Source organism: Erpetoichthys calabaricus, chromosome 17 (genome assembly GCF_900747795.2).
Source record: "Erpetoichthys calabaricus chromosome 17, fErpCal1.3, whole genome shotgun sequence".
Lineage (NCBI taxonomy): Eukaryota > Metazoa > Chordata > Cladistia > Polypteriformes > Polypteridae > Erpetoichthys > Erpetoichthys calabaricus.
The window spans coordinates 32052669-32077224 of NC_041410.2; the positions used below are offsets into that span (position 1 = coordinate 32052669).

Genomic DNA, 24556 nt, shown 5'->3' on the forward strand with positions numbered 1-24556 from the left:
TCATAATTAAGAACATTAAGTCACAAGTATGCTGTAAGCAAATTGGTTGCTCAGTGTATTCAATTTTACTAAACAAGATTCAGTGAGTAAATAACAATTTGCTGAACTCACATTTGTAGACAATTATTTAAAATAATTTTTATCTAGACATGTAGACACAGTAACTACATTGGAACTTTCTGGTTTTTATGGGTGAAAGACACCATAGCAGTATAGAGCAAACTCTTCCTCATAAAAATTGTGTATTTTTTTTTTTTTATTTTTATTATTCACTCAGGTTAGCTGTGTTGTAATAAAATTAATAGCCGCTAGTTGTTTGGTTTTTCTCAGCATTAATCTGTACTTTGTGTTTTGTCTGACACATGAATGCTTTTTGGCTTCTTGGCAGACTCTCTGCAAATTGCTGATGCTTTATTTTTTGTTATGCAGCAGCTGCACCTTGTACATTGTTGTTTTTGTTACTATGATGTGCAGAAGGAAAGCTGAACTTTTTTTCTCTCTCTCTAAGGAACTGACCAGGGTTTGTATGTGTGCTTTTTTTGTTTTTTGCTTCTGAAATAAGTTGTGAAAAAAGTTTGTGTCCTGTTTTTCTCAGCTTTAAGAGAACTTTAGTGATGTGGTTGGAACATCATTTAAATTATCTTACTTGTCTTAAATGGCTAGTACTTTTGATTAGTGTCAGACCTGAAAAAGTCCAGCAGCTGTGTTTTGTCCTCTTGAGAATAAATGTTTGTGGAAACGTTTTGGTTTTTTTTTGTTGTCTGTTAGGTGGTTGATATGTGTGCTATAATACTTTCCTTCATTTGCTGCTAGATTTTTCAACAGATACTTGAAGCAGCTTTAGTGGGTGTTGTTCATTGCTTTATATGTGTCCAGCTGCTTCTCTTAGAGACCCTCAACTGCTGCTATAACGTTCAAGGCTAATGCTTCAATATGTATTCCTGAGGTTGCCAAATGCCTAAATTATACAAATTCAAATTACTAAATTATGAAAAATTCTCTGTTATTTTAAGTATAATAACAGTTCTAGTAACAGTAACAACAACACCAAAATTTAATTTACGTAATTGTTTTCCAAATTAAATTCTATATTTAAAATGTAATACTTCATGAATATTCATTTATGTACCACATGTGCAGTAAATTATATTAATATAGTATGGTTTATAGTTTTCCCTTTTTTATCACATGAAATGTACAAAGCTTAATGCACCACAACAAAATAAAAATGTTAATTTTTTATTTCTGTGTTAATGTTCTGAATTTCAGTACAATATGTATGTATCATAATGATTTTCCCCACCAGAAAGAGAATTAAATTATCTATTGCATTTGCATTCTCTCTGGTTGTTTGCATCTAGTAAAAGACCATTTAATTGCCTGGTCTCTGATTACATAATTTACTAGCTCTTTCAGACTTCTCTTTTTGGTGTCAGTAGATATTTCTGCTACTGTATCATGATCTAATAATACTTGAACAGGAAACGATTTATTCCTCAAAATATCTACCACAGAAACAGTAGTGCACACTAGTATGTGGCTCTAAACCAAAAATGTTTAATATTAGTAAAGTACTATCCATGCATCTTCTTCCAAAGATTCTGCAAAAAACTATAACTTTTATACCAATTTTGCATCATGCAGAATCCAAGTAGAAACAGATGATACTATTTGGCCCTGAAAGAAATGCAGACAAGGTTAAAGAGCTGCAGTTGGATTTCTCTAAGGTGGAAATTGTTTATGTATCACCTTTCTTTTTCCATGCCTTTTGCTTTTTTTGTAGCAGAACCTAGTTTATTTTTCTGAATGCCTTTTAATGATGTGGAATGGATAGAACGTTCTCGGAAAGGTTTCAGATGTACTGAGGGCTTATGTTTACCGCAATATTAATTTTTAACCTCCTATTTATTTTCAGAAAGAGAAAGAGGTGGGTTCCTTCGGCCACTTTCAATAGTGTAAACACGCTGGATGGGCATGGGTTTTGTGTATGTAAAAACTGCGCAGTTTACCCCAAAACGGCTAAGTATTTTCCTTGTTATTATTGTTGGGTATTTGAAAATGTAGGCTGCTTTCATATTTCTAATGGCCTAACAAGAAAAAGGACTCTTTGGTGCATCAAAACCTCCAAAAGGAAATGGAAAAGTTGTTAAGGATCAAAATTTCCCTAATATGCTCTGATATTTCTACAGGTTATGGGTAGCTTTTGTTTCTTTTTTTTATTTAGGCGGCTTCAACATTTAATTAGTTCAGTTTAAATGGCATTAGTTTTCTGATGTATGTTGTCTTTTTTAATTTGGAGCTTATTTTGCATTTCATTTGTCTTCCTCAGTAAAGCAGAATGAATCAGCCAGGCATATTTTTAAAACACAAAAAATTGTCTTTATCGGAGCCATTCTGTGAATTTGTTCATGTTTTTCAGTCAGTAGTATGTATTTTATTAAAGAAAAGTACATTTTTAAATATCTGATTAGCTTTTGTATTGGTTGCTAATAGTTTAGATTTTAACAGTGCTTTCTTTATAAATACCATCACAAATGCTTTTGTAAAATTCTGTCTTTAAATGTAGTACTGTAGATACACCCTAAAGAATCCTTATTTGATGTAGAGGAGCTATCTTCTTGTTCACACTTCACTTTTTGCTTTTTTTTTTGGCATATTCTGAGCAAAGAGAAGGAATCAGTTTCCTGCAGTTTGACCATCTGAAATAATATATACTGTGTGTAATTTATATATACAGATATATATATATATATATATATATATATATATATATATATATATATATATATATATATATATACACACACACTATATATATGCTGTAATGTAAGATTTTAATTGCCTAATTATTTAACCACTTTATTACATGTAAATGTAAATTGTATTGACAATAGCATTAAACGTAAGATAATACACATATGAAAGAAGGAGTTATATCCATTAGCATACTTTGTGCGCCTTCACATGTTTACACAGCACACCATTAAGTACTTGCAAAAATTCATCTGCTGTTCTGTACTGAATTTGGGGATTAAATACTTGTTCAGTAAGTAAACCTCAAATAAGATGTATTACAGGATTTACTGCAGACATTAATTTTCCTAAAGAATAAATCAAATTAAATTTTAACATTTTATTTGTTTTGAAATAATTCATATTTGCATATTTTATATTATTCAAAATGTGGAGTTATTTGTAGATCTGTATGGGAATTTTCAAGGAGGCATATAACAGAAATGTGATAGTTGCAAGAATTGTTATGGGTCTGTTTTGATATAGATTGAACAAAGTTAGAATGGTTGCTAGGGACAGCTTAGATAGTCTCAGCAATTCCTTTATATTATAAAATATTTCTTATCATAATCTCAGTGATTTCTCTCTGTTTCTCTCCCCTGTCATTATTGATTCCCTGTCTTCCTTTATGTCTGCTATTCTGCCTCTGTTTACTAATACTGTAAACAATTCTCCCAATTTTTACTATTTCATTTTTCTTTTTCTGGCTACGTAAAATATTTTTTTTTGTATTGTCTTCTAATGTACTTAATCGAAATCTGGTTTTCATTTTCCTTATCTTTTTTACACATACTTCATTTTTCATCCTTTATTCTTTACTATTACGTTGCTTTCTTGTGTTGTACTGTCTCCCTTTGCTGGTGTACTGTGTTGTCTGATGTTTTGCCATAACGTGTCAGGCATGGGACACGCATTGGCCGCTCAGAGAGCTTGTGTGCACCTGAGCGCAGACGCTCCCAGAAGGGCTCGACCAAAGGCAAGCAGCCTCGATCGAGAAGCGACGTAGACCTGCAGGCCGCCACCAAAGCTACCAGCCTGCAGTCCAGCACCACGGCACAACCTGACACGTAGGTCTTATACCTGGGGAAATAGGTGGGAGGTGTTTGTAGGTTTATTTTGAAATAGGGGTTTAAAAATGTGTCTGAATATGAAATTTATCATTTTTCACAGATAAATAATACAGCTCTTGTAAATCTATTTAATAAAAAAAAAAGTGAATTTTTGAACTGTATTGATACTGCAGTTAATGAAAGCTAATCTTATTAGTAAGTAATTGAAAGCAGAGTTTGACAAGATCTTGAATTTAAATTTTAAGGGGAAAGTTGAAATTTCTGGTATCAAAAGGGGTTTGGGCTATCAGGTTGTGAGTATTAAAAACTGTTTTGGTGATGTTGTAGAAGCAGAAGTTGAATTAATTTAGATGAAGGTGAAGCTGCATTTACCTAGAACCAAACTAGTCATCATAGATTATCCAGATATTGTAGCAGTGAGTGATTCAGATGCATCCATATATTAGTGAGAGCAAATTAAAAAATAAACCTTGATGTTTTTTTCTACAACTCAACATCAGAACTAATAACAAGCTGAGTGTGTATTTTTGTTCTTTTTTTTTTGTAGTTTTTTTTTTCCTCAGTGCTTATGTAATATGTTTCTAGGAGCAGATTTGTCTGATTGCAGTGTCCCAGTCTGATTCTGTGATTTTTTTTTATAAATACAATAAAGTTGTATTTTTTATAGTGTTGTTATAACCTGTTCCAGACAACATTATCACTTTTATAGAAATCATTTGGGCTTGTTTAATCTTTACCTAAAGAATAAGACCTACATTTTCCTGCTTTCACAATAGACATTCTCTTTACTACAGGAGAGGATTTCAAATGTCAGGTTCTTCCATAGTGCAATACCTTGCATTTGTATCAGCGTTGTCATTTATAAACCAAGTGCCCTTGAAATCTGTTGATTTGTTTTTTTAATATACAGTATGTCCACATGCATTGCATTCATTGGTAAAAAAAAAAATCTTTCACAAATATAAATTGTGGTGTGTTGACGGAAGTACCAGTGAATTAACTACTATAGCAAAATCTACATTTGCTAAAAAGAGAGAGAATATTTACTTTATGACAAAGTCTGTCTAATGATGGTAGTGGTGTTTTGTCTCAGACATTGATCAGTATTTAAAGTACTATGCGAAACTTGATTTCAATGCATCAAGATTTAGGAAAATGCATTTGAATCTGGTGTTATTATCAATGGATTGGGAGTACAGTGGAAAAATTGTTTTTACATATAGAATATCAAGATTTTATTTAGTGTTGAATGAAGAACTACATCTCTTATATATAGTGCAGTACTGCAGAGTCATAATTTGCTTTTGTTTACTTTGTGATTGTTAGAGAGCAAATTATTCAAGGACTTTATTTTTTCAGTCACAGCTTGGAGCCAGGGTCTGGTAGTGGTGGTGGCACAGGAGAGAACCAGCAGTCCTTTCTGTCTGGTCAGCCTGAGGAGAATGAGCCGCGCGTTTCGGAGTTGGAGGTGGACCCGCCGAACTGGCGGGAACAGGCCGACTCCGAGCAACTTCTCCGGCTGAAGAAAACTGAGATCAAGCGGCAAGAAGTCATCAATGGTGAGTTCAGTCAGTCAGTATAACACTTCAGATTTGGTTACTATAACACCAATAGTTAAGATGCTGATGCAAAGCATTTCTTTTTTATATGGCCTTCACATGAAAAGAATTGTGAATTAAAAAGGTAAACTAAAAAAAAAAAAATTTAATTTTCCTTTGACCATCTTTATAAAGGGGACTTCAAATTGTAAAACCCATTTGTTGTGTGTTTGCTTTAGTCAAGTGATGTCTATAATATTTTTTAATTCCAGAGCTCTTTGTTACGGAACATGCTCATGTGCGCATGCTTAATGTCCTCTACACTGTGTTTTTCCTCCCAATGGAAAAAGAAAAGATCTTGTCTTCAGAAGAGCTGGCAGCTATGTTCCCTGGACTGGAAGACATCATTGAAGTGCATAGTAAGTAAATGAGGGCATTATTTTTTTTTTTTTCCCAGTGACTGATGTATTACCATAATTGCCAGTCAGTACTTTGTAATATCAGACAGATAACTGCTAGCTCAGATTTATCATGCATAGTACGCAGCTACTTTTGGCAGTAGATTTTCTTGCTATCATCCTTGGTTGTCTTCATTAGCTTCATACCTGAGATTGCGTAGAAACAAAAGGTAAATCCAGAAGTATTTACCTTGTAATCAGTTGCTATCCCTCCCCACCTCAAAACATACAGTGCATCCGGAAAATATTCACAGCGCATTACTTTTTCCACATTTTGTTATGTTACAGCCTTATTCCAAAATGGATTAAATTCATTTTTTTCCTCAGAATTCTACACACAACACCCCATAATGACACCGTGAAAAAAGTTTACTTGAGGTTTTTGCAAATTTATTAAAAATAAAAAAACTGCTTATCTACTATGGAGTGTTTGATTAGAAGAAAATATGAAGCTGGTTTTAAATTAAAGTCGTTGAAGTGGTGAAAGAAATTGGTAACGGCGCTGCTGAAGCCAAATTCGATGTGTCTGAGAAACTGATGCGAGATTGGAGGAGGCAAGAAGATGTAAAAAAAAAAAAAAAAAAAAAAAAAAAAAAAAAAATTAAGTGTTGCATTTTTGAACGGGCGCTAAAGTCAGGGTTTGATCTTATGATCAATTTTTCGTGTTTCAAGACCCAACTTGTACGCAAGTATATATGGTATATCTGTAAATTTGCTTTATTATCAGGTAAGCCAAGGTGAATTCTAACACTGCACATCTCCTCGTAACGTTTGCAAAAAGTGTTTTTTTTCTTTTTTTTTTTTTTTTTTTATATACTGATTTTTGTGCATTTTAAAGCCAGTTTTTGATAATGTGGAGGTTTTTTTTTTTTCCTGTGCTCAATGAAATGTTCAGTTCCTCTTGCCCTGTGCCTGATGCTACCGCTCTAAAGCAGCTCTGAATTGATACAAACACATGCGGAAAATAAATGACGGAATCTTATTGTCTTACTATACAATATTTTAGTTTTGACTTTAGTGCAATTACCTGCAGTTTTGTTGTGTATTTTGGAGTGTTGATGTAACATTTGAAATATTCATATTTTTTACCTCCTAACTTAGTTTGTGGAAAGGTTAATGTATCAGCATTATTTTATGCCTTATTAATCTAGATTTTACCTTTTTTCTAGATTCCTTCTATGAAAGTTTAAAGAAACTTCGCCAGGACAATCATTACATTGTGAAGAACATAGGTGATGCCTTGCTGAACAGGGTAAGAATTTCAGAATCTAAAGTGATAATAAGCTTTTTTTTTTTTTTTTAGCTTACTTGTGACCTGACAGGAATAAAATGACTAAAGGTATAATAATGTCATATGTAAGATTGTTTTCTTAATACAAGGTAAGACTATTTTAATACTGTTTTCATTTGAGATTATGCAGTATGTTTTCTGTCTTTTATTTAATAAAGTTATAGTTTCTTATCATTGTTTGTACTAATAGAGATATTTACCAGTTAGAATGATAGGAATAACATGACTCTGTAATTTACATTCAAATTTCAGTTCAGTGGCACAGAGGGAGAGTGGTTTCAGAAGCTTTCATCAAGGTTTTGCAGCCATCAGTCCTATGCTCTTGATGAAATTAAAAAACTACAGAAAAAGGATTCCAGGTTTACGATGTTCATTCAGGTACAATCTTTACATTCATGTACTCATGTAAATCAAATTTTCAGTCTTTACAAGTTTAGTAGGCATTCTCTCTTCCATTGATTCTTTACCGTTTTTTTTTTTTGAGAATGGACACTTTTAAGGTTACAGTATATGTTCTCTGTTAAATTTCCACCACAACTACAGTTACTGTATATGGCATGCTGTTAGAACAGACTGCAAACTTTAATCTTGTTGATATCTTGAACTTTCACAAGTACTGGGTGATTGAAATGGGTTTTGTATGTTGAATTTGAAATGTATTTATTATTATAATTTGCTCAAAGATTATTAATAGCACATTTTTTCCTGCATCATCCTTAGAGGAATATTCTGTTGTAAATAGTAGAAAGTATGACACATGTAAGGTGTTAACACCAACAGTTTTACTAGAGATTGTGGAAAGAACCAAACCACAACCTCATCTGTTTTCACGTCTTTAGCTGGATAGAGAAAGAGTGTGCAAGAGTGGTGCCAAAAGTCACTTCAGGTGAACATAATGTGTAGGTTGCAATTGTACATATGCAGATTAGGGTGCATTCTTATGAACTCTGGCATACATGCTAGTAAATTTTATTGCACATTTGCAGATCTGGTTGTATGTTCATGCATCTGTATTTATGTGGTTACTTTCAGTTTTTGTTTTTTAAAAGGAAAACAGTGATTGGCAAAGAAAATAGATTAACAAATAGTGTATTCCGCTCTTGACAGTCAATTTCTTTAACACTTGAACTGCTGTGCATTTTTTTCAATACTAGAACCACCAATGTTACGAAAGTGGCATATACATCCTTTTGTTCTCATTAAAGGCCCATGAGCTCCACATCCTGCTAATGTATCCCTACTTGCCCTGAACCTGAAAACCACAGCCTAATACAGCTTGAATGACTGTAAAAATAAATAATTTCTTGGCACTCAGCAGTTATTGTCACTTTAAAAGTTAGCATATATTTTTAATCAAAAAAAATAAAACACAACTTCAGTATTAGTGAAAGACAAAACAACACATTTCAATTACCTGGATACATAAAATAGTACATTAAGTATAAATTATTTTTATGGTGATATTTAACACAGTTTTCATTTTGCTTTATTGTGTGTGTATTGTTTAATTCCATTCTACTGAGAGCGAAAACAACCCAAAGGGGTGCTGTGACACAAGCAGTTTTCTAAAGTTGCTGTCTGACCTCTTTGGCCTAAAACCACTTCAACATTTAATAGTAAAAAGCAAAATGACACTTTTTAATCAGCTGAATGATTAAAATACTACATAAAGCCAAAACAATATTTTCCTTTATACAGTAAATAGTTTATAAAATTTCAGCTTTATTTGTGTATTTCACAGATTACGTTGGTAAATGGGATGCAACATGATGGACTGAGCACGATCTGTCCATATCATCAGTCTACTATCATTTTTACACGATAGCCTGTATTCAGTTTTGTTTTCCTGCGTGCCATTGCATGTTATCAGTGTCTAACTCTTTGACCATCTTTTATATCCTTTCACTTTGGACTGGCAGCTCCCATCTCTTGTTGTTAACAGTTCAGTACAGAGCAGGCTTGTGTTTTGGGAAAGTAGCTTATTGGTCATGCAAGGTCAGTGCTTGAAGTTGAGTAAAATAACTGCTGGTATTCCCTGTTGTGTCATCTTCTTCATTCTTTCTCCTGAAACGGAGTGGGTTAGATCTGATATATAAATAAACTATTGCTGATAGCTGGATAGCCTCCTTTGGTGGTTCAAGTGTGCAGTGCCATTCATAAACTGTTTTGGAGAGTGGTAGTGTCTCCCTTGGAAGTGCAGAATCTGCTTGAAAGTAGAACATCCAATATGGTAAGCATCAGCACATGTGCATTGAATGCCGATTCTCCTAAGCCCTGAAGTGGAAATGCCCACTTCAAGCACTATTCATAGTAATGTTATAATATTGTTGCAGTGACTTTTCTCAAATTCCGCCCTTCAGCTTGATTGATTCAACCACTATGTGCCACTTCACATGTTCTCCGTTCCCCTTTTCAGATTCATGCTGGCTATGTAATTCATATTCCATGGTGTGAAAACATTGCAATGCCATTTCAAGTGAATTTATAGTCATTATTTACCTAACTGAAGTAACTGGAGCATCTGCAGTTTTCAGGGTTTTTTATTTTTTTCTTCATTGTACAATGTAGAACAATTTGAAAAAAAAAAATGAAAATGGAAAGGCTGTTGGTCCAAATGACATACCTGTGGAAGCATAGAGGTGTTTAGGAGAGATGGTAGTGGAGTTTTTAGCCAGATTGTTTACTGGAATCTTGGAAAGTGAGAGGATGCCTGAGGAGTGAAGAAGAACTGTACTGGTACCTATTTTTAGGAATAAGGGGAATGTGCAGAGCTGTAGTAACTACAGGGGGAAGAAATTGATGAGCCACAGCATAAAGTTATGGGAAAGAGTAATGGAAGCTGTTAAGAAGGGAGAAGTAAAGAGAAGGCCAGAAGGAGAGTTACATTGTGTCTTTATAGACCTGGAGAAATCATATGACATGGTGCCTCAGGAGGAGTTCTGGTATTGTATGAGGAAGTCGGAAGTGGCAGAGAAGTATGTAAGAGTTGCACAGGATGTTTACAAGGGACGTATGAGAGTGGTGAAGTCTGCAGTAAGAGTGACAGATGCATTCAACATGGAAATGGGATTACATCGGGGATCAGCTCTGAGCCCTTTCTTATTTGCAGTGGTGATGGACAGGTTGATAGATGAGATTAGACAGGAGTCCCCTTGGGCTATGATGTTTGCTTCTGACATTGTGATCTGTAACGAGAGTAGGGAGCAGGTTGAGGAGACCCTGGAGAGGTGGAGATATGCTCTAGAGAGGAGAGGAATGAAGTTCAGTAGGAACAAGACAGAATACATGTGTGTGAATGAGAGGAAGGTCAGTGGAATGGTGAGGATTCAGGGAGTAGAGTTGGCAAAGGTGGATGAGTTTAAATACTTGGGATCAACAGTACAGAGTAACGGGGATTGTGGAAGAGAGGTGAAAAAGAGACTGCAAGCAGGGTGGAATGGGTGGAGAAGAGTGTCAGGAGTAATATGTGACAGACGGTTATCAGCAAGAGTGAGATGCTGAGATTTGCAATGAGTGTGATGAGGATGGACAGGATTAGAAATGAGTACATTAGAGGGTCAGCTAAGGTTGAAATGTTGGGAGACAAAGTCAGAGAGGCGAGATTGCGTTGGTTTGGACATGTGCAGAGGTGAGATGCTGGGTATCTTGTGGAAAAGGATGTTAAGGATAGAGCTGCCAGGAAAGAGGAAAAGAGGAAGGCCTAAGAGAAGATTTATGGGTGTGGTGAGAGAGGACATGCAGGTGATGGGTGTGACAGAGCAAGATGCCGAGGACAGGAAGTTATGGAAAAAGATGATCCGCTGTGGCAACCCCTAATGGGAGCAGCCGAAAGAAGAAGATGACAATGTAGAAAAATTTGAACGATTCAAAGTGTGTAATTTTTAGTTATTTATTATTTTTTAGTTTTTAATTTTTTTCTAGCTGTCTGCAAGACACAGCAATTCACATCTGAGAAACAATCTTCAGTAATGCTGATAACAGAGGCAGGTGAGGATTTCTAAATGTAAAAAGGGTATACAAATGCAGTGAAGTGTGAGCTAGAGGGGAGAGACATTGATTCACACAAAATTTCGCCATCTGTATGGAAAAAATTAAGCCTTGCATAGATGGTCAACCCATCATCTCACTGTAGCTGACTTATAATTGAATAAGAGCTATTTCTGAATCCTTTTTTTCTCTATTATTATTCTCTATTATTTATTTATTATTAGTCATCCTTCAAGATAAATACATTCATAATCGTTTTTCCCATATTAAACCTAACAATGTTTTTTTAAATCTTTATTTCATCAGTGTGCACATCATGCTCCTGACCATCCTCGATTTTCCCAAATTTGCTGCACTCCAAAAGACAATGTTACTGCAATTCTGAAATTCTATTCATAATATGTGATTGATATTTTTCCCTTTTCTTTTTTAAAAAGAAAGACCACCAAACAGGAAAAGGCTGCAAGGTCCTTTGAAAAAGAGCTATTTCTGAATCCTTTTTTTCTTTAAGGACCTTGTGGCTTTTTCCTGGTTCCTCTTTATTTTACATCATAACTAAAGTGTGCTTCTTATGACATCACCTGTATTTTTTTTTTTTTAATGGATCAGGAAGCAGAGAGCAAACCCCAGTGTCGCCGTCTACAGCTGAAGGACATCATTCCAGTTGTAATGCAAAGACTCACCAAATATCCTCTTCTGCTTGAGAACATTGCTAAGTCAACAGGTAATTTAAATAACAGCTAAGCAACAGAGTATTGTTATAGTTTAGAGTTACGTTCATTGTCCAGACTGGATTTTTTTTTGTTTTAATCTAGAAGAGGCAGAGGAAAAGTCTAAGATCCAACAAGCTGCTGAATGCTGCAGGAAAATTCTTAATCATGTAAATCAGTCTGTTCGTGTGATGGAGAACTTTCTGGTAAGAACATTAACTCATTTGATTATTGAATTGCACATTAGACTGTTGATATTTTTGTTGAATAAATAATTGAAAGGGCAATTTTTCCTTGTGTTTTATTCAAGGATATCACCTTTATCTGTTGGCATTGTTTTCATGAAGATGTTCAGATATGTTGAAAAAGTCAACAATATCCATAGGGTTGAACTTATGTTTTAACATTACTGTATGCACAAAAAAAAATTTCTAGTTGTTGGGGATATTAGTACAGTGGAACCTCAGTTCACGAACGTCTCAGAAGACATACAAATCGGTTTACGACCAAAACGTTCACCAAACTTTTGTATCTGTTCACGACCACACACTTGGTATACGAACAAGCCAGTTTCCCTTTCGGTTTGTACGTGTTCAGTCTCTCCCTGTGCATTTCCTGTGCAGCGAGCAGGAGAGAGAGAGCGAGAGAGGATTTTAAGGATTCAGTCCTCTGATTTGATTCATTTCTTCATTAAATAGCAGCCAAACAGAATTGAAATATGAAACGAGCCAAAGTTGGCAAGCTGAATTGGAATGTTAAACTCCAGCCAATTTCACTCCAACCAGTTTCTTAATGAGAAGCCAGTCCTTGCTGTTAATTAAGACAGTTATTGAATATCATGACTTGTTGCTGCTCTCATTCTGCCACAGCAGACTGTTGATTTTCTGTATTTTCTAAGATCAGTCAGGATGTTTTGGTGACCTGAGCAGAACAATATGACCAAGGTCTTCACCTTTCTTTATTTTCAGGTTAGCTGGTTATGTGGAGGCTTGTTTTGTGTTGCATTGTTTGGCTGCTCATTAAGGAAAACAGAAACAATTAAGTGGTCTGAGTCATGTCAATTAAAACTAAGGCAAAACAAGTTAATCAGCAGCAAAAATGGCTCACTAATTAAGATGACGGTTAATGCTTTGCTAAAAGTTTGAGGTAGAATTTTTTTGTCTTTAGCTTCTATAAATGTTGCAAATAATAGTGGAGCTAACTTTGAGAATATATTTTTTTAAATTCCATTTATCAGCAGCACCAAGAATATTTAGCTGTGGCATCTCTAATAACTTAAGAAACTCATTAGATTGTGTCTTTCTTCTTTAAACTGAGTAGAATATAGGGACTTATAGGTTAGGATTTAAGAACCTCCATAGGTCAGATAAGTTATGATCCATTTCAAACTGTATAATTATCTTTGCAGTATTAGATGTTGTATCTTAGGATCTGTCCAGGTCTGGATTTAAAACACAGTTAAAGTCTCTGGCTGTTATCATTTTTGAGTGCTCACTTTAGGGATAGATGCAAATACTTTTTGGAAGATGGCTCTATCATCCACGTTAGGTGCATAGATATTAATGAAAATCATTTTAATATTAGATTAATTGCTCCTCACCATGACGTATCGCCCTTCAGAATCAGATACTGCATCTGACACTACAGATGGGATAGTTCTGTGTATTAAGATTCCCACACCCCTGGTTTTCGTTGTATAGCTAGAGTGAAAAATTTGGCCAGACCACTCTCTTTGCAGCTGAAACTGGCCCTTTCTTAATAAGCGAGTCTCCTGTTAAAATACTATCTTGGCATTTAGACTTGTTAAGTGCAAGAGTACTTTCTCTTTAATTCACGATTAAGACCGTTAACATTCCAGCTCACAAAGTTCACAATTTGGTCATTTCAAATGCAGTTTAAGCTCACTGAAAAAATTATACTGTAGGCATAATTATGTAAATGCTTCTAACTAGAACTGTAACTTTCGCCTGTCTGTTGCTGTTCAGCCTGTGAGAGGCTATGCCATGAACTTGAGGCTGGTTTAGACTTTGATGGGGCTTTTGCTGCCATATCCTTTTCTTTTTGTGCCCTTTGTAGTAGTATTAAATCCCCTCCGGATGAATAAATACACGATATCTCAAAATGATGTATAAAAAAAAAAAAAAAAAGGTTAAAATAACACTGCTGGTAACGGAACTCCCCACTACACATCCATGTTTGATAACAGACAAGACCATCCAGAAAATTAGAAAAATCTAGAAGATGAAAAGGCCATTCAGACCAACAAAGCTCACTAGTCCTTTCTGCTTACATCCCCCAAAATAACATCAATGCTAGTTTTGGAGGTCCCTAAAGTCCTACTGTTCACCACATTGTTTGGTAACTTATTTCATGTGTCTAAGGTTCTCTGTATGAAGAAAAACATTGTATTCTAGTATTGCCAGTGTATATAATCATAGTTCCTATCAAGAATGTGAGTTTTAAAATCTTTAAAAAAAAAAATGTTCAGCATCTAGAAATTACATATGTATAACTAAACAGTACCAAGCTAAAATGTAAAAGTTGGTTTATACCCTACATGAAGTGTTGGATTTTCAGTATTTCAAAGAAAATCAGTACCACAGTTTTCTACCATCTTGGACCATGAAGAACATTTTGTAGAGATCCTCATTTAGAGCAGTTTGAATTATTGTACTATGGCATGGAAGAACATAATATCAGTGGCACTAAATGTTGGGGAGGGAGAAAGCATCTAAGAGGCAAAGTATGTGAATTTGTCAGATCTATTTAAAATTCCAATTAAAAACAGACTTTTGGAGAATAAAAATATATAATTAAAATGCGTCATTAAATGTCAAAAATTATTTTTTAAATAAGAAATATATCTTTATGTGCTAAATGTTAATGCCATACAGATTTATTCAAAGTTATGATGTGTAACTCGGCACCTAAAATTAAGACGTGTCTTGGCACCATCCTTCTTAATCAAATATTTTAACGTTGTAGAGATGTACAATATTAAAAGCTTTGTCAGATATCCAAAACCTAAATTTTATGCATGTAAGCAGCCTATCTTCTATTTTCTGCATTTGGTTAATTTTTTTTTTGTCATGTCTCTTAATTATTATTTAGTGAAGGTGGGCGTGCTTTTTCCCCAATGACTAATTTCATCCTTTTCTGTCAGCGACTGAATGATTATCAGCGAAGACTTGACCTCTCCAGTCTAAAGCAAAGCACTGATACACTTTTGTCTGAATTCAAGGTAAGTCATAAATATTGAACAAACCTACTGATAATGGTAGCTAGGGCTGAATCAGTCCAGTTTCAGGCATAGTGCTTATACATCTTTTTCTGTTTAGTAACATTTTCATTTCAAATGCAGTTTAAGCTCACTGAAAATATTATACTGTAGGCATAATTATGTAAATGCTTCTAACTAGAACTGTAATTTTAAAAAGCACAAAATTTATTTGCAAATTGAAATGCAAGACTCCTGTCCAAAATTTGAAAAAAAAAATCAAGTATTATTACTAAACCTCCATAATGTGCAGTTTCAAACAACAAAGTGTGTGTGTGGGTGTAAGTGTGTGTTCGTGTATAAAATAAACTGCTCAAAAAAATTAAAGGAACACTTTGAAAACACATCAGATCTCAATGGGGAAAAAATCATACTGGATATCTATACTGATATGGACTGGGTAATGTGTTACGAACAAAAGGATGCCACATCATTTGATGGAAGTGAAAATGATCAGCCTACAGAGGGCTGAATTCAAAGACACCCCGACAGTTAAGTGAAAAAATGATGCAGCAGGTTAGTCCATTTTGCCAAAATTTCATCGCAGCAACTCAAAATCGTACTCAGTAGTTTGTATGGCCCCCACGTGCTTGTATGCATGCCTGACAACGTTGGGGCATGTTCCTAATAAGAAGACGGATGGTGTCCTGAGGGATGTCCTCCCAGATCTGGACCAGGACATCACTGAGCTCCTGGACAGTCTGAGGTGCAACCTGGGAGCGTCGGATTTATCGAAACATAATGTCCCAGAGGTGTTCTATTGGATTTAGGTCAGGTGAGTGTGGGGGCCAGTCAATGGTATCAATTCCTTCATCCTCCAGAAACTGCCTGCATACTTTCGCCACATGAGGTCAGACATTGTCATGCACCAAGAGGAACCCAGAACCCACTGCACCAGCATAGGGTCTAACAATGTGTCCAAGGATTTCATCCCGATATCTAATGGCAGTCAAGGTGTTGTTGTCTATTCTGTAGAGGTTTCTGCATCCCTCCATGGATATGCCTCCCCAGACCATCACTGACCCACCACCTGACTGGTCGTGCTGAATGATGTTACATGAAGCATAATGTTCTCCACGGCTTCTCTGGACCCTTTCACGTCTATCACATGTGCTCAGGGTGAACCTGCTCTCATCTGTGAAAAGCAAATGCCAATCGAGCTCCACAATGCCGGGTAGTGAGCTCAGGGCCTATTAGATGACATCGGGCCCTTAGGCCACCCTCATGAAGTCTGTTTCTGATTGTTTGGTCAGAGATATTCACAACAGTGGCCTGCTGGATTTCATTTTGTAAGGCTCTGGCAGTGCTCATCTTGTTCCTCCTTGCTCAAAGGAGCAGATAACGGTCCTGCTGCTGGGTTAAGGACCTTCTATGGCCCTGTCCAGCTCCCCTAGAGTAACTGCCTGTCTCCTGGAATCTCCTCCATGCCCTTCAGACTGTGCTGGCAGCAAACCTTCTGTCAATGGCACGTATTGATGTGCACATCTGTGAAACCTCTGTAGGGTCTAGGTATCACCTCATGCTACCAGTAGTGACACTGACCGTAGCCAAATGCAAAACTAGTGAAACAACAGTCAGAAAAGATGAGTAGGGAAAAATGTCAGTGGCCTCCATTTGTTAAGCCATTCCTGTTTTGGGGGTCATCTCTTTGTTGGCCCTCCAGTGCACCTGTTGTTAATTTCATCAACACCAAAGCAGCTGAAACTGATTAACAACCCCCTCTGCTACTTAACTGACCAGATCAATATCCCACAAGTTTCATTGACTTGATACTATGCGCTGATTAAAAAGTGTTCCTTTAATTTTTTGAGCAGTATATATTTCAAGGAAATGCAAAATAGAAAATTTGTTTTTGGTTTTGGAGGAACAATTTTCTCCAAACTTATAGCTGATTTCTGCAAAACGTCAGGAACTCTGTCCCTCTTAGTTCTGACATTTGGCATAATTAGTTGTTCACTGATAAGTAAATTTTACAACAAATCTGTATGGGTTCCTGTTGTTTTGGGTTATGGAATTAATATTTACATTGCATATGATGTCCATGGTATGGAAATTTGACGGATGCAATTCTTGAAGATGGGACCTGTGCTGCATCATATTTTAACACTTGTTTTAGATATTTACATTAACAATGCTAGTTTGCATTTATAAGTGAGACCTTTTCAATCTGTGCCTTTGTTACAGCATGTTTTGTTTTCAGGTGTTCATGCATTACTGTTGTGCTTGCATACTGTGAAAATTCAGCTTGCACATTTTCATCAGTCTTTTGATGACTAACATTTTGCAAGACCCTATACTCCTCTAACTTCACCTGCCTCCTCTACCTCTGTCATATGTTTAAATGTGTTTTACCGATGTCTATGAAATTATATAGTTATCTATTTCATAAATATTCTTAATAGCATAAGTTACTGCATCCCTAGTTTTATCTAAACCTGTTTGTTTTATTAACTTAGGCATTTTGCTGACTCCTACTCTTTGTCTTTAATAGAACTTGGACTTGTCAACAAAGCAAATGATCCATGAGGGTCCCTTGTTATGGAGAGTGAACAAAGAGAAGACCATTGGTGAGTCAGTCTTTTTTTTTTTTTTTTTGGTGAACAGTTTTTATTAGCATTTTGATGTACTTCGTATGTGAAATGTTCCATAAAAACAAATGTTGATGTTTTAATTTATTTTATGGGAAAAGGGAACAGAAAAATAAGACCGGTCACAATTATCAATAAGAGAGGAAAGAATAGTTCCCAGCCTGCCTTCCCCACTCCCCTAATGCAAAGATGACTGAGAGAAGCAGCAGAAGAAACAAAAGTGGCACAGCGCTAATAGTATACCATCATACACACTGCAATTAAAGCAAAACAAATAGTTCTTAAGTGCAATACAACTTTCAATAGGTCATGCAGTAACTAAACAGGAGATATTATTTTATGCAGCTGAAATTTGTAACAGAATCTTAATACATAATTCGCCTGCCTCCTCACTCACTCACGTCCATCCGAAACCGAATGCACAGTCGCCTTCTGCGCACGTCTGAAGCTGAGTGCGCAGTCGCCTTCTGCGCAGCTGCCCGAAAAACCTTACGAGACTGACATCCAACCCCAACATCGCGGCAGGCAGCGGATTTACGGCCGCAAAAATTCACAGAGAAAGGCAACTTCGATTAAAGCTCTAGAGGCCTGAAAGGCAATTTCAACTACAGCTCGAGGCCTAATTACGCATTCTGATTCAATTATGCATTCATTCAATACACCTATATCAGGTTTGTGGTGCTTATACTTATTACTATTCCATATTGTACTGGAACATTCATCATGCAATATTATACTATAGGCCTGGAAAATTCATCAACTAACAGTACAAGCCTGTACAGTAATGAGTAAAGCGGACTACAGTTATTACAAAACTACTTCTTCGTTACTTATCATTTGTTCTTCATACACTGCTGACACACACTCTTGCCTTTTTCATCTTACGTTGTCGAAACAGGCTCTTTGTCTAGTTGAGTTATAAAGTAAATCAGTCCAAGCATGTATTGAACTTGTTTTTTCCTGTAAGATGCCAGGTGGTATTTAGCAGCCTTAGAGCTTATTGAAATCTGGTTATTATTTATAGATGAAAGGAAGTATAGTGAAAAAGCTTTGAAGAACAAGGGATAGCAATGTCCAAACAATGTAACTACAGGTTTCCCCACCTTAACAACCTTTCTCTCCAAACCCTCCCCCGCCCCTTTTTCTTTCCTCTCTCCCTCCCTATCCATGAAATGAGTGATTGTTTAGTCTCTTCTAAAATAACAGTAAAATATTAATGTAGCAATGTTTTAGAGTGGGAGTCTAGCAACGGCAATATATTTAAAGGAATTTAAATTAAAAATCGGAGGAATACATAATAATCAATTGGATAAATTTAAAGAGAGAAGAGACAATCTTCTCCAGTTTATTTTGTAGGCATAGGATTCTTCATATTTATGAAACAGGGTTTAAAGACTATTATGGGGAAATAGTGAAATTTTGTGTGGTGAATTGGGAAAACAACTATAAATCAAGTGAGTACTCCATGAGAGGTTCTACTGAAATTTATTTTTTGCACTTTGATGGACTCAGATCCTGGCAAGGGTTGACTGCTTCTTTGTGCCCTGTTATTACTACTTTATTAAGTAGTAGTATTATTTATTTATGTGTTTTAAATACCAACTAAATAAAGTACTAGAATCAGTAGTTCAAAGTCAAACAAACAATGATCTAGTAGACTGCCATTGAGCATTGCTCAAGGATTGCATCTGATATGCATACAAAATATTGCAAAAATTGTAGAGTTATTCAAAGACAAATTAATCATGGTGTATCTTGAGACAGAATACATTAAGTATTTTGAATTTACCTTGTTTGTCATGTTAATTATCAGATTGAATTGAAATAGCTGTAGATATCAGATGTTTCATTTTTGTGATTGTTTTGTTGTTGGAATGCAAATCTGAAAGAAAATTTTTTATCAAATTTGTTTTGTACATTTCTATGTCTTTCTAGGTTATTAACATCTTTCTCTCTCTTTTCTTTTTTACTTTTCCTTTTTTTAGAAGTACATGTCCTGCTTCTCACAGACATTCTAGTTTTACTGCAGAAGCAGGATGATAAAATGGTGCTTAAGTGTCAGATGAAGAGTTCAGCAGGAGTGTCTGATCGTAAAGAGGTGCTGAGTCCAGTTATCAAACTGAACTCTGTTTTTTCACGAGAAGTAGCAACAGGTGAGTTCTTCTAGTAATGGCCAGTATTGTTATTGTGTGATTGGCAAAAGTGCCATGCACTGGCTGTGTTTTTGAAAATGTAATATTTCAGTTAGAAGAGGTAAAAAATAAAAAGTACTATCCTTAAAGTAAACTACATACGTTGTTTCTCCTTTAATAAGCAAAATATGTTTGTTTTTTTTTTTTTTGTTTTTTTTTTTGGGATGATAATTCTTTTATTAATTTTCATTGTAATCATTCCATACAAACAGATCAATTTATAACCCAACAAATTTGAAGACAAATCAAACCCCACCCCTGAGAAGGAGAGCTTAGCTAAAGGAAAATTGCTTAAGGCTTTTTAATAAGGCAACATTAAACAAAAGAAAGGGAGAAGTAAATATCTATGTAAATAAGAGATGGAGAAGGGAGTTAAATGCGGTAATAGTTATTTCTCTTATTCTAAAATAATATTGATTAAATCCTGCTAGGTTTTGAAAAAATTTTGTACAGATCCTCTAACTGAGAATTTGATTTTTTCCAATTTCAAATAATATAAAACATCGGTTTCCCACTGACTTATAAGAGGAGAATTAGGATTCTTCCAATTTAACAAAATAAGTCTGCGTGCCAAAAGTGTAGTGAATGCAATCACCGTTTGCTTGTCCTTCTCCAGTTCAAGTCCATCTGGAAGAACACCGAACACAGCTGTTAATGGGTTAGGAGGGATTGTGATACCAAGGCTGTCTGAGAGGCACTTAAAAATTTTGTCCAAAATGATGTTAGTTTGGTGCAGGCCCAGAACATGTGACCCAGTGAGGCAGGAGCTTGGTTGCAGCGTTCGCAGGTTGGATCCTGCCCTGGAAACATTTTGGACAGTTTTAAGCGAGACAGATGGGCTTGATATATAATTTTTAGTTGAATAATTCTATGCTTTGCGCATATAGAACTCGAGTGAATTCTCTGCTTTGCTACCTTCCACTCCTTTTCTGATATATTGATTAAGAGATCTTCTTCCCAATGTCCTCTTGGATCTTTGAAAGGTAGGGACTCTAATAAGATTTTATATATTGCGGAAATACAGTAATCCCTCGCTACTTCGCGGTTCACTTTTCGCGGATTCACGACTTCGCGGGTTTTTAAATACAAGTGATTGCCCGACTATCGCGGAAGTTATGTTCCAGACCCATCAGCAACAGGAGAAAATCCGCGATATAGAAAGACCGTATAAATAAACATTTTTATAGTTTAAACCTTAAAATACCCATCCCACATGCTTTAAACACATGTAAACTTATAAAACACACTTTGTTAACACACATGATATGTGGATGTCGGGCTAAGGATATGAGTAACATCTCACTATTATAAAACATTTTAACTTCACGCAAGACAAGACAGTGAGACAGGAAAATTGGTGATGTACAGGCTTAAAATTATTGACACGCAGAGCGACAAGCAGCACAAAGCCAGCACAAAGTCCACTTCTCCTTAGCGTTCATTCAGCTCCCCACCCCCTTGACAATGCGAAGTGGCAGGAGCATACTGCGCTTCCGGGAAGGGGGGGTTTGAGCGAAGGTGCGTTCAGCTCTCACACCCCCCCCCCCCCACACACACACACTCCTCCTTAGAGCGACAAGCAGGCATTTTGGCAGAAGCAGCACAAAGTCCATTTCTGCTCAGCGTGAGTTCAGCTGCCCCCCTTCACAAAGTGAGTGCAGACACATTGACATCTGATCGCTGCATGCAGTGTGCAGTGTTGGTCTGAGGTGTTTAAGAATGTAGAAAGTGTTTAAGAGCATAGGAAGTGTTTATAAGAGCGTGGGAAAGGTTAACAAGAGAGTGAGAAAGGTTTATAAGAGTGTGGGAAGGGTTTATAAAGCCTTAAAATATGTATAAATAATAAAATAAATATAGGTCGCTACTTTGCGGATTTTCACTTATCGCGGGGGGCTCTGGAACGTAACCCCCGCGATAGGTGAGGGATTACTGTAGTGTTTATTTCCTCGAAATTGAGCAGTATTTTTTCCAGCATTGTGGAGAGTGCAAGGTGGGGGAAATCGGGCAATTTCTGTTTAACAAAATTTCTAATTTGAAGATAGTAAAAGAAATGTGTAGCTGGGAGGTTGTATTTTGAATGTAACTGTTCAAAAGATGTAAATATGTTGTCTATATAAAGATCTCTGAGCATTTTAATCCCAAAACTTTTCCAGGTATTAAAAACTGGATATACTTGCGAAGGTTGAAAGAGGTGGTTTCCTTGCAGAGGTGCCACCGATAAAAGATTTTCCATCTTAAAATGCTTTCTAATTTGGTTCCATATTCTGAGTGAGTAAAGCACAATTGGGTTATGTGTGATTGGCAAAAGTGCCATGCACTGACTGTGTTTTTGAAAATGTAATATTTCAGTTAGAAGAGGTAAAAAATAAAAAGTACAGTGGAACCTCGAGATACGATCACCTCTGTATACGAGAAATTCAAAATACGAGGAAAGTATGAGCGAAAAATTCAGATCTAAATACGAGCATTGGCTCACGCAACGAGCCACGTGCCAGGCTGTGGGTATAGCTCGCGGCTTAGCGAGGGGGCGTGGTAGCTGTAGCGAGCCGCAGGGCGATCTGCGGTGTCTGCGTTTCTCACCTAAGTGCACAGGTGAGAAACTGCCCACATCCATGATTTGTCCTGTGGCTGATGGGCTGGGCAGGGTTGCCACCCGTCCTTTAAAATACGGAATCGTCCAGTATTTGAGAACGAAATTGCGCGTCCCGTTTTGAATCAATACGTATGCGTCCCTTATTTTTTTGTATTAAAAGTGGTAACCCTAGCAACTGCCATGTCTTCCCCGCATATATAGAGAAGCGCGAGCCGGTTAAGGGGGAGAAGAAGTAAAAGAAAAGAGAGGAGAGGAGAGGAGAGAGAACGGAGGTTGCAGGAGGAGGCAGGAATCCGCAGCAGTAGGAAGTTGGTGCGAGAGAGCGAGCGAGTACAGGCTCGCGTGTAGCTGAACAGGCGAGCCAAACAGCTGAAGCAGGACGGTGTAGAGAAGGTCAGCTGCATTAAGTGTCTCGCCTGTTGCAGAGCCCGCATGGGAGAAGCAGCTGAGACGCTAACAGAGAAGGAGCACCGGGGATTGTCATCTGTTTTTTGAAGACTGCTTCCTGATGACGTTTTAACCTCGTGTTAAAGGATTGTTATTCTTATGTACTTTAAACCTCCACTTCACAACTGTTTTAAGGATTATTTATTTAAAGATTTATTGAATGCTCTACTGCACTTTGGACACCTGTTTTGATTCTTTTAATAATCAGTTATATTATTTACCAGTGTTATTTATTAAAGGTAGACTACAGTATATATAATTTATCAGTGTTATTTGTTAGGAAAAATGATTTTTATGTTAATATATTTGGGATGCGGAACGGATTAACTGGATTTCCATTATTTTCAATGGGGACGTTTGTTCTAGATACGAGAAATTCGCTATACAAGCTCAGTGCTGGAACGAATTAAACTCGTATCTAGAGGTTCCACTGTACTATCCTTAAAGTAAACTACATACGTTGTTTCTCCTTTAATAAGCAAAATATGTTATTTTTTTACCCTACTCTGGAGCATCCCATGTATAAAATTGTCCATGAGAAACACATTGATCCTTCAAGCCTATTCTCACTGTATTTAAAGTGTTCAGCTGAGCTTCATTTATTATCATTGCAACCCGTTTGTGAACTTTTAAACAAAAGTGGCAATTTCTGAGGAATTAAATTTTGTCTAGTTCCTTTCCTGTTTATCATAGTTGTCTCAAGCAAAATTACATTGGTTTAATTTCTTATTTAAGTCATTATATATCTTGTCTGTCTGTCCTTAAATTCTTACTTATTAAAATTAACATTTTAATAAAATTTTGGAGTGAGCTAAACAAGGTCTTAACAGATATTGATACAGTCACAATTAATATATTTTTAAATAAAAAAAAAGAGTATTTCAGAAGATGTGAGGTAACTAACCACTTAGTCAATGTTTACTTGTTATTGAAAGTTCAGAGAAGAAAGAGAATCTTTTGATGTTAATGACTGAGTGATCATTCAGTTATGCTCTGAAAAGTACCAGGGGTTTTAACAAATTATGCATAAAAAGTATTCAGACTTTATTTTTAAATAAAGTAATGAAGCAACATAGAAGATCTTGTGGTATATTGTGAATGTACTGTAAGGCAGTAGGTCCCTAAATAGGTCCCATCCATTAAGCAAACAGTATCTGTTTTCTTTCTTAGATCGAAAGGCATTCTATGTTATCTTCACTTGGGAGAGTGGAGCCCAGATCTTCGAACTAGTGGCACAGACGGTGTCTGAACGCAAGAAGTAAGTTACTGTTTTCATTCCTAATTTAATTTACTGCGCATTCAAAGATGTAGTAAAAACAATGTGGATAAGCTTTGAAAGGAAAAATTGTTTTATGGAATTGTTTGTGCTTTGACTGGTACTCACAGCATCCTTAGCTTTCTGACTTAAAGTAAAATTGCTTAAGTTTACAGAAATTGTTTAAGGGATAGTAATGCCTACCCACATAGAGCAGGGTGCACATGAGGGTGTGGAGCCTTTTGCTGCTGTGAAATGCTTACATTTTTTACACTTCACAAAGTGGAATAGTGGAACTTAAATGCATGGGAGACATTGGTGCTGTGGCCTTCAGCCAATAGTCATTTTTTCTGCTAA

General features: G+C 36.1%; 1 protein-coding gene across 4 annotated transcripts in view; it reads left to right on the forward strand.

Annotated features, from left to right (window-relative positions):
- The window catches only part of arhgef1b (Rho guanine nucleotide exchange factor (GEF) 1b), a 171333-nt gene that overhangs the window by 87747 nt on the left and 59030 nt on the right, over positions 1-24556 (forward strand). For 3 of the 4 annotated variants that reach the window (XM_051920616.1, XM_051920617.1, XM_051920619.1), the window contains 11 exons: positions 3693-3860; positions 5223-5422; positions 5674-5820; positions 7029-7111; positions 7403-7528; positions 11747-11861; positions 11953-12053; positions 15011-15088; positions 17616-17691; positions 19698-19865; positions 24115-24202. In XM_051920616.1, the coding sequence (XP_051776576.1) occupies positions 3693-3860; positions 5223-5422; positions 5674-5820; positions 7029-7111; positions 7403-7528; positions 11747-11861; positions 11953-12053; positions 15011-15088; positions 17616-17691; positions 19698-19865; positions 24115-24202 (1350 nt within the window). The remainder of the gene's footprint in view (positions 1-3692; positions 3861-5222; positions 5423-5673; positions 5821-7028; positions 7112-7402; positions 7529-11746; positions 11862-11952; positions 12054-15010; positions 15089-17615; positions 17692-19697; positions 19866-24114; positions 24203-24556) is intronic. The other variant, XM_051920618.1, reaches the window with a different exon arrangement.